The 11,251-nt window shown below is 39.3% G+C and overlaps 2 protein-coding genes across 3 annotated transcripts in view; one reads left to right on the plus strand and one right to left on the minus strand.

Moving 5' to 3' along the window:
* Positions 1-586, minus strand: part of LOC101861128 (retinoic acid receptor RXR-alpha-B) — a gene marked incomplete in the record, with an annotated part of 14,338 nt that extends 13,752 nt beyond the window's left edge. Inside the window, 1 exon segment of the mRNA XM_005100145.3 lies at positions 404-586.
* A 1,358-nt stretch (positions 587-1,944) lies between these two features.
* Positions 1,945-11,251, plus strand: part of LOC101861588 — a gene marked incomplete in the record, with an annotated part of 36,046 nt that continues 26,739 nt past the window's right edge. Inside the window, 5 exon segments of one of the 2 annotated variants that reach the window (XM_005100146.3) lie at positions 1,945-2,059; positions 7,756-7,891; positions 8,543-8,649; positions 9,121-9,291; positions 11,105-11,223. In XM_005100146.3, the coding sequence (XP_005100203.2) occupies positions 7,805-7,891; positions 8,543-8,649; positions 9,121-9,291; positions 11,105-11,223 (484 nt within the window). 2 annotated transcript variants of the gene reach the window in all.

Consider the following 11,251-nt stretch of genomic DNA (forward strand, 5'->3'; position numbering starts at 1 on the left):
AAGTACGGCTAGACTGGCAGTCTGGCCGTACTTAAGTACAGCTAGCCACTTCGAAATAATTGTTTTGCGCCATGTTTGGCGGCGGCTTATATTATATTGTGATCTGCACCAAACAATGACAATGGTAATACTGTAGGCCTTAAGTCTTAGGAGTGTAGTTTGACATCCGCCGAAGCAGTGCATCTGTGTGCAGGAGTGAAAGTAAAAATTTCGGCCTAAAAATTTACCTAAGGCGTTACTCTGCCTAGAGTTACAGTAGATCTAAACTATTTAGAGTTAGAATCTAGATCTAAATCTAGATCTAGAATCTAGAAGTTAGTGTAAACAGTCGGTGAAGATGTGAAACTCGACAACTCGGTTGACTCGGCGCACCGCATCTAAAAATCTAGACTCTAGATCCTACCTGCTACTCTGTCAATTCGCCACTCTTCCTGCTGTTTGCGTATTAAACAATTACTTGGAAGGCCTCTTAACGCCTCAGTTTATGTCTTCCATCTACAGAACACACAGAGTGGTTGCAGCCGATCCAACAGAACCATACATCTTCACAAAACTCTCTTGCTCCGCCATCATGTTTGTTGTGACCAATTTTCAGCTCAAATATTATATCAAAGATTTTGTATAAACAAGACGGTTCACCCCTCTGTCCTCTCTTTCAACCAATTAAAAAAGTGTTCTCAAAATCCGGTGGCGCCCTCTTCGAAAAAGCGCCCACTTTGCGAACAGAGTTACCCTACTTGTGTGGAAAAAAATGAAAGTGAAACCACTCTCTGGTGAAACTTACAAGTTTTTGAATTATTTACGATTAAAATTTCGGAATAACGCCTTTTTAATTGGTTACGCTGACAAAAATGTTCTTCAGGTAGAAGGGGCGACAGTTTTCTTTGTTTAATTTGGCTTTAAAACAAGAGACAAGAGGTCATTAAAATAAAATGAACCGAAAACTCCGCACTGAGCGAACCGGAACAGCTGATGCACAAGGGAGTGCTATTCCTATTCTCCCTCGGGAGAAACATAAGAGAGCTTCAAAACAAAGACTGCAGCGACATCTGAACTTCCGCGGACACTTTTCTGGCTGAGTGAACTATCTTGTTATACATACAATCTTTGATTATATCTAAAAATAAATATTTAAAAAGTTAGATTTTCAATTTTTGACCGTGGGTCAGCTGTGTCTGTATATCCCGCATAATAGATTCATAAAATGTATAAATCCGCCTATAACAGTGCAGAAATATTGTCATAGTACATGTACATGTACTTAAAATTCTTTGTATGCCAAAAGATAAAGGAAGACGTTACTAAGGGGTAGAACTCTTTGGCATATTGTTTTGTTACATTTTCAGTTTTGCATTGACCAAAGGATGCCAGTATGAATTCACGAAACAAACTATCATTAGTGATGATACTTTATAATAATAATAATATTAAGGTAATGGTAATAATAGTAATACGTGTATTTTCATGCTTACCCCTGTCTTCCTCCCTCTCTCCCTCTCACCCTCCAGCCCCGACCCATTTTCCTCTCTCTCTCTCTCTCTCTCTCTCTCTCTCTCTCTCTCTCTCTCTCTCTCTCTCTCTCTCTCTCTCCCTCGACCCCCCCCCCCCCCCCCCCCAACCCAATGTGTGTGCCATACACATTCTACACTCAGTGAGTGTAGAATTCTGTGGTACCACAGCTATGTGTGTATGTTTCAATAATAATAATAATATTATGTCTTCAATTCTATGATAAAAAATTGGCTGGTTTACAGTTTTTATTTTTCGCTCCTTGTCTTTTGTCTTACCCGACCTGTTGAAAGATGATAATTATTAAACATATTGTGTTTTATATTGATAGCCAAATGAACGCTAAAATTAACTGATCAATGTATTTTGTTTATTGATTTATTTGTATGACTGACGGCTGCCTGAAAAATGCGCCGTCTAAAAATAGCATCTTTGTCATAGGTCCCGCCCACTAGCAATGTTATCATCACGATTCTAGACTCTCTGTCACGACCATCAGGATATTATCTCAAATGAATAGAATCAGAGAGAGGTTTGGAACAATTCGAAGGTAATTGTGGGCTTTCTGCTGGATAAATGCAGGTTATTCCGTTTATTTGGAGTATTTCAACGAGACCGCGACTGACCGAGTGTTATAGATTGCTTTGTAACTTTACTGCTAGGTCTGGAATCTTGGTCCAGATTAAATAGATCTAATAACAAGTCAAATGCTAATCAAAATCGAAAGTCGAAAGGTAAGGAGTTTTGGTTGGCTACTAGATTCTAGATCTAGAATCTAGATCTAGATCTGGAATCTAGATCTAGAATCTAGAAAAAAAAAATCTAGATCTAGATAATCTATATATTGCAAATTTGACGCGACTTAGAATATATGTATCAAATTAAAACATGTGTCAATAGATATAGTAGATCTAGATCTAGATCTAGATCTATATTGAATATTGTATCGGCCACTTGTTGAATGTTTTCTTCTATGAAAGTGGCTATTCTCACCCGCCCGGAAGTTCTCGCAAGATCTACTCCTCCCCTCTTCTCTCTCTCTCTCTGTCTCTTTCTGAATACTGTCTTCTATCGGTGTGGACGATCAAATTGACCAAAACAAAGTTAAAAAGTGATGTTAAAACACAAAAGTAAATTAATTTGGTTGTCTACAAAGATGCTACGGCTATTTAACTTTTCGAATCGAGCCGAACTACGCGGGTCGCCATTTTGTTTTGTTCTCTCTCTTTCTCTCTCTCACTCTCTCTCTCCACTGCCCACAGACAAAATTGTACGCTTTTAGTAGGCTACAAGTACAGTTGTAATGGAACGTTTGTTCACAGCACAGAATTCTACAATTTTTCTGTTATCACAGTGTAGAATTCTGTGGTTTAGGGTGAACGCAAAATTTGTTGACACGCGCACCGGGTGAGAATAGCCAAAAGACTCGCCTGCACTATTCTCACCCCGGGTGAGAATAGAGGTGGCCTTCTTCTATACTTCTATCTAAATGTTCCTGGGTTATTTAATTGGCCACCAAGATCTTGTCTTATATTCTCATCCCTGGCGTGAGAATAGCTCATGATCTGTTATTCTCACCCCAACATCGGTGTGGGCATGAGATGATAAGGCGAGGATTCCCCCTGACCTCTCGCAGGCCATATATCGCTGGTGGAGTGATGAAACCTCGCAACCCCAGAAAGGAAAATTTTACAGGAGAGACAAAAAAATGATTTACTCGGGAACAAAATGATTTATATAAACGAAAGTTGGTACAGGTAAATGAAAACACCTTAGAAACGTGGTTAGTACATAAAAATCACTTTTCTACTGTTTAAATGGTTACGCTGTGGGATGCGAGGTTTCATTACAACATTTTTGTCGTGTTGAAACCTCGTAGTCAGCCTGCGGGAAGGTTGCGAGGTTTCATCAGGACAGAGTTTGAGGGTTGCGAGTTTTCTCGCAGCTCATTTGGTTTCAGTATGCATCTCTGTTGTTTGGAACGCCACAAAGTGATAAAGATGTTTCTTCAAGATCAGTTAGTTTAAAGAGTTGGATTCCCGGCCTACTGAAGTCAAATAAATGTGTGTTATCTATCTGCAGAATTTGGGTTTGAAACCTCAAACGGATCAGCGATTTGTGCAATCTGTTTCAATATGATTTTCCAGGATTAGATCTGGTTACTTTCATTTAACAAAAAAGCTCAAATGAATAGTATATCTCTGCAATATGGTCTCTGGTTGCACTACAGATGGCTTTTACAATGGTAAGAAATAGATCTAGATCAAAATATAGACATATTTTTCAAAGTTTTAATGCGTCAGTCCATTACAAAATTTATTAAGAAAACAATGTAATACACACACACACACACACACACACACACACACATAGATACACACACAAACGCAGGACACAAAATGCTTTGAAAAACGAATGGAGGATGTCAATCAAATAAAAGGTGGTGGGTCATGAATACTAATTGGGTTAATTATGAAAATACATAACGTACATGCAGACAAAACCCCCCCCCAAAAGATCAGTACGATGTCTTGGACTGAACCCCCCCCAATGAATAGCTATTAATGATAAGGGGGTAAACTGTTATAAAGTGATGACGTATAGGAAATAACGGATTCAAGCTCCTACAGGTGATTGTACTTGGGAGTGCTGGATTTTAAGACGTTCTGTGTTCAGTGGTGTAGCAGGATGGACCTCGTGTTTCTGTGTCCTGCCTTCGTAACGTCAGCCCATTCATCACTGAAGTGCAGCTTGAACTGGATGTTCATGTCTGGGGTGTACTTCAAACACCTGATTTCAGTGACAACAGGATCACCCGTTTTTCTTCCTAGTCTGATAGACTTGTAGTTTCCACACTTAGAATAATGTGTAATCCAAATATTCGTCTGGTTTTTCTCTGGCCATCTTGGAGAAATGGAGGTAGTGTAGGGGGATCTCGATTCGTGCTTTTTGAACTGATCTTTCAATAGTTGAGTGTACAGTCAACTTACATTTGTGTGTCCTTTGATCAATCATTTCTGTTCAATTGTGCTACCATGTGTTGTTGCAAACAGGCTGAGAGAAACATTGGCAAGTGTGGCATTTCTGTATTGGTAACCACAGCCGTCGTGGTCGATTATGGTTTTCTGGAAGTACAGCTTTTCCTTTAAGAAAGCCAGTAGACATGAAGCAAACCTATTTGCTAATTCCCTCTTCTGCTTCATGCCACACGTAGCAAGTAGTCTGATGTGTTGCAGCTTCAAATATCGTAAAGTTATGAACGACACGCTTTGTTTTGTAATATAAGGCTGATGCATTCAGTTTGGGTGAGTGTAAGTGTAAGAAGTACAAGCTGAAGATCCATAGAAAACATGCGCCGTTTTAGGTTCATCACTGGCGAGATATTTGATGGCTTCAGATTTGTCTCGTTCCTTTTCCTTGCCCGCTGCCCCTTTTCTAGTGTGTGAGCATTCCAAACATCATCCGCACTTTGCCAACTTCACGGATAATGCAAAGGTCGCACATATCTTTCTTTGGCATAAACAAGACAGGCTATTCTTCCTGGTTGTTTCATTGATGGGGGGGAGGGGGGGGTGCCTGTTGAGAGGCTACCTCCCGTGATCTTGGCAGAATTGTGCATACATTTTGTAGATATCTGAGTTCCTTTGATAATTGGTTCTAAATGTTTCTTTCAAATCATTGACTCAACCCAGTTAAATTCATGAACATCTTTTTACACACTGGCACATTATGACACCATTTTAAATGTGTATTTGAAGGTATGCCCTATCTGGTTAGTTTCTGAATGCCTCCTAATCCCTATGAGGTTGGTGTATGTCCACTAGTCCAATAAAGAGACATTTTTTTTCATCTCATGAGAGTACCACGCTAAATCAAAATTAATATGTTCTGTCTTCCTCGAGAGCCCTTTGCCCTTTACATTTCAGTGTTCAGCTCTTGCAATCACAGTTTGGTTTCAGTGACGTAGCTGGGCTTTTCATTGAGTCATTATGGTATTCCTGACCAGATCCACGGATGGCCTTCGCTTATCTGTTGCCACCCCTGAAAACCCTTTCTTTTCCTCTGTGGCATCCCAAATGAGCTGTGTTTCTGGATCAGGCTCCAGGAAAAGTGGCTAAGGTGCCTGAAGGCGAGATGGACCTAGGGATGTGGTTTGCAGATCGTGTTGCTGTGACTCCAATAATTCAGCAGCTGACTTACAGCTACCTGGTGAAACGTCAGTATGGTTTGGGGCATGATTCCAGGCAACACTGCTATTGGTGCAGACTCAGTCTGGGATGATGCTGATATTTCCTTGTCTCTACATATAAGACACATCCCTGGAAAGGACTGCGAAACGGTAGCTGGAGTCAATTCATGGAACGGGGTCTGCTCATTGGTTTCCAAACCAGCCCTTGGATGGTGTAAAAATCTAGGTGATGCGAGCACAGTTGGGGTTAGATATATTCAAAACAGTTGCGTAAATGTCCATATCACTTGTATTGTTGTGGCACAAATTTGTCACAATGTCCTCTATAGACTTCAGGGTCAAGAAGAACATGGGTAGGTTCAGTACTATTTGGTTTCAACCACGACTGAAAGATTAGACTAATCAGTGGATTCATAGTCTGAAAAGGGCTGAAACCTTACCCTCTCGTGTGACATCCAAATTATGCCCCAAAAAAGCCAAATTATGCAAAAATCATGCAAGTTACCGTAACACCTTTCGCGACATGTTTTGCACTTCTTCAACACAAATTTTCATGACTTTTATGTTTTAAGTACAGAAAAATTTTTAACAGAACATTCAGTATCAGTAATTTGTAGTGTATTTGGAAAGAAAACAATACACATCTGTAAAAAAAAAAAAAAAAAAAAAAAAAAAAAAAATATAATCTCTGTAACTTTCAGCTGTAGATCTAGAAAAATCTAGATCTAGATCTAGATCTAGATCTAGATCTGGGAAAGAAAAAAAAAGAAAAAAAAGGACATCTGGACCTCTGATGCTGGCACATTACTAAAACCAGGGACACCTGTCAAACATGAAGCATCAGCAGACATGAGAACAACAACTTTTGATGGATTGAAAAATTGAAAATGCTCAAGGAACAAAATCCCAAACCATAACCAAGATCTTCTACCAAGGGAAATAACCAGTTTTCTCTTAAATAAGACTTATTACGGTGATTATTTCCCTTTAGTCACGTGGCGAGGCGTTAATTAGTAAAATTAATTGTTTTGTTTTAAAAAAAGGAAAAAACATGAAAAAACGCGGGGAATAAAAAATTATGCAAATGTGCATAATTACGCGGAAAAAATGCGGCCGCGCCGCGGCCGCACAATCGCATAATCCTACTGGGACAGTAAAATGCGCTAGAAAATGACAATTTTGAGCGCTTCCATTAAGTCAATTCATAAAGAAGGCTTGTCCAGAACCTCGTATAAGCAAGTCGCTCTCTCAAACCGGGAGTGATGAAACCACGCAAAAGCAGTTCGGCGCACCAGGTGAGGGTTGCGAGGTTTCATCACGCCGGGATATCATAGGGGCAAACATACAAGGTTTTTTCAGTAAGTTTTTTTCTTACTTTCTCTTCATAATTTAACCTAGTGCTTTTGACACAATGTGAAGAAGGACTGGGAGAAGACATTTAGGCAAAAAAACGATTTTCGAAAAAATTGAGGGTTAAGAGGTTTCATCACTCCACCAGCGATATCTAGATCTAGATCTAGATCTAGATGATAGCCTTATTTTAAAAAAAAATCAATTAGCCTTCCTAAAATATTAATTAGGCTATAATTGTGAGGACCCGCGGTAGGTATCAGATGCGTTCTGCTCTTGACATTTTGTTCTAGCATAACCATAGATCTAGATATCTAGATGTCTAGGTCTAGATCTAGATTCTAGTGAAGTTCGGTTTGTTTTTGTTTTTTTGCTGTTGTTTTTTTCACTGTTGTTTGCTGTTCATGGTGTGAAATGACCATCACCCAGCCCATTAAATAAACTAAACCTGAAACTTTCTCTACAACTTATAAGTTATTCTCTGTGCCCTTCTGTGTGTATCTTCTTGTGCTATAGGCCTACTGTATCATGTAGCACTCTTAGGGAGGGGGGGGGGGGGTGAAGGCTCATGCAGTCTTCCTTTTGTTTTTACTAAATTGTGTTGATGGGGGCGTGAAGCGTTCACAGTTAAAAAGTAATTGCTTTGAAATTGTTTATATTTGTGGTGTCTGTATCTGAATTTTTTTTTTCTAACTTCATGGATTCAGGTTTGGATAGGCTGAATCTACTTGTGAACTTTTCCTGAAGTGCCGGACGATGAAGTTCAAAACTGTGCGAGATGGTCAGAGAGCCATCATACTGAACCATCTGGGAGAAGGTCGGATTATTGAAGGGCCACAAAGGGTGAGGAGCTCACTTTGTACATGGGAAAAGATACCAAACATTTTATTATTTGTAATAAAAGTAACGATCAACCTGTAATAATTATACGGAATAGAGGGACATAAATCTTCTAAGTATAGTAACCCATTGATTATCATGATTGCATCCCCTTTTGGCCCCTTGTTTATTGTGTAGCCTAACTCTTCTGAACAAAGATCAGTTCTGGTGTACCATGATGGCTGCCTCCATATCTTCAAATTCAAAAAGCCATAGTATGTATGCTTGTAATAGAACAATCAAAATCAATAGCTACAATGCTTATCTTTAGATGAGGTAAAAATAGATGAATTTTATAACCTCACCTTTAGATTAGAAATAAAATCTTCTTTAGATTTTATCATATTTTGTAGACGACTGTTTTTTTTTGTGTGTTTTTTTTTGCTTTTACTGACAGTGAATCAGTAGATCTAATCTAGATCTAGATCCACTCTTATTTTAAATATATTCTAGATTCTAGATCTAGATTCTAAGTAGGCTAGATTTATAGATCTAGAATCTTCTCTACAAATTTTTTCTCTCTTTCTTTCTCTCTCCTGCTCTTTTCTTTTAAAAAAATGTTCGCAATACATTGTAGATACAGTGACCATGTGACCATGTTTTTGTCTTTGCCAGGTGTTCTTGTTTCGAGAACGCTTCAAGTTCCTGCGACCCAACACCGCTGACCGCTTCCAGTATGTGGAGATTCAGGAGAATAACGGATCCATCATACACAGACACGGGTACCGTTCTTGTTAAATTTCCTCGTGCTGTTTTTATTTTCTTACATACCAAACCTTTTTATTCTGAATAGATCAGTGTCATTTCAGGTGCTTGTGGACCTTTTTTTAACAAAAATTAGTCAGCATGACAACTGATGTCGTCTTTTGTAGCACTAAACTATCATTATTTTGTTGACTTTACTCAAACTCTATCTTTACTCAATCTCCAACTTTACTCACTCTATCTTTACTCAATCTCCAACTTTACTCACTCTATCTTTACCCAAAGTGCAGCTTAACTCCAACTCCAACTTTACTCAAATTCCACTTTTACTCAAACTCAAACCCTACCTTTAACTGAAACTCCAACTTCACTCACTGCAACTTTACTCACACTGCAACTTTATTCAAAATCCACCTTTGCAGATTTCACTTAACCCCCCACATTGCTAAGACTCCAACTTTACTCCAAATCCACCTTTACTCATCCAGGCCGTGCCAAGTTTTCAACAACCCTCTCACTTACTCAGAGGTCAAATGTCAAGAGGCACAATGTGTCGACGCAAACCACATGTTGGTGGTGTACCGGCGACTCAAGGGAGGTCACTCACAGCGTAGGATCGTCAAAGGGCCAGCACTCTTTATCCCAGAGGCAGAAGAATGGTGATTTTTATGTCTGTCTGTGTGTCTGGATTGCACAACACCCCCTCCCCTCCCCTCCCCCCCAAAAATGTTTGTTTGAGTGAGTGTGTGTAGTTTTTGGTTTAAGTTTTTTTTTCTGTAAAGTTCGGGCTATTGAGGGCACCTGTTTATATAAAAGCCGTAACCAGGCTGGAACAATAAAAACAACATATAAAGCTGTAACCACTGTCAACCAGTAAACTTGAAAAAAATTGAAATTATTTCATCATCGTTTTGTCAGCTGAATCTGTTGAAATCTTCTTGTTCGGTGTTAGAGCTCAACAGATCAAGTAATGTGGAGGAAAATGTGTCAACTTTTTTATGTACAGGGTCCCCACCAGGTCGGGAAATCGGGAAAAAGTCGGGAATTTTGTGATGGGTCGTTAAGTCGGGAAAGGATGGGGCCTGTGTAATGTGTAGCTATCTGGACTGTATGGTTGATGAATCCTGAAGATGAAACGTAATTTAACCGCTGTGGCGGAAGTGTATGTGTGACACCGAGGCTCGATCGGGTAGAATCAAGATCTACTTTCGCTTTCGTTACCGCCCAGAAATTTTCCGGTAATAGATCTAATCTGATAGATAACGCAACATTTGTAACATGCAGGTTATGCATTATGAACGCTGTGTCGCCTTGAAAATAAATCTATATTAAAAATTGCCCTCTGCTGTCACTTGTGAAAAAAAAATAAAAAGAACTTATACAAGCGTCTTGACAGGTTCGCCCTCGTGACCGGTCAATGAACCTGTGAGTACCGGCGGTCTGAGCGCTGTGAAGTATAGGACTCCTTTATAAGATACACTCGTGGAAGGGGAGGGGGGGGGGGGGCTGAAGGCAACGCTAGAGGACAAAAACTGAACTTGGAAGCAAATTTTTAGCATTTTGATAACTGCTTTAGAGCTCTCTGCAAAGCGCGCGTTGGCGCATGCCTTGTGTGGAATTGGGATCCGTATGCCTTGTTATTGAACTAAAGTGTTGGCGTTTCATTGGATGGGGTGATTGTGATTTATATCTTATTTTAGCTTTCTGTTCAAGATTGGCAGATTTTCAGTGTCACTGCATCTTGCCCTCCCTCAGTTCTTACACCTCTCACACTGAATAGGTCTACTTGAGCCATTCTAGTTATTATTAATATTACTCTACTTTGAGTTTGATCAATAGTTTTCGTCTTCACATTTATTATATGAATCAATACACCCAGACTGGTTCTTGACAGTCGATTTTCTAGTTCTAGGTCTTTTCTCAGGCTCAAAACAGGATTAATTTTTTATATAGGGCCTCTAGTTTGTAAAGTTGGCTAATATGATGAGGGGAAAATATAAATAAGTAAGAACAGACTGAAATACCAAAGTCTCTCAAGATCCCAGTGCCACACTGACCTGTTGTTGACTGGATATAATGAACCTACATGTGTGTGTGTGTGTGTGTGTATTCACAAACATATACATTGTACATGTATTATATTAGATATAAATGGAGCACACGCTGTCATTGTTATGTAACGTGCTCTTGGAAAATGGATGAGGCCCCTCCCTTGGAAAATTGAGAAGCTGGGTTGGCAGTCACCCAGTATTATAGTCATCTATTGTTTGAAGACCATTCTACAAAATGTACATTTGCATTCATTTATAGACATTTTGACTTTTTATCATTGATAGATTGGCTTTTTTTTTTATCAAAGTATAGTAATAATAATAGTAATTTAATCATAATAATCATAATCATGATAAATAATAATAATGGTGATGATAAACTAAAACTAATGTATGTCATATCTAACTATTGTGCCCACAGGGTTCACGAGTTCGTTTGGCACGGCACGGATCCAGAAAACAAAACACGGATGGTACCAGGGCTGAACAGATTCCATCGGCTACCCACCATTGCGGAGAATTTTTACTACAATGTGAGGGGAATCATGTGACGATGCTCTCACCTCCC

The sequence above is a fragment of the Aplysia californica genome, unplaced genomic scaffold, assembly GCF_000002075.1.
Source record: "Aplysia californica isolate F4 #8 unplaced genomic scaffold, AplCal3.0 scaffold00237, whole genome shotgun sequence".
Lineage (NCBI taxonomy): Eukaryota > Metazoa > Mollusca > Gastropoda > Aplysiida > Aplysiidae > Aplysia > Aplysia californica.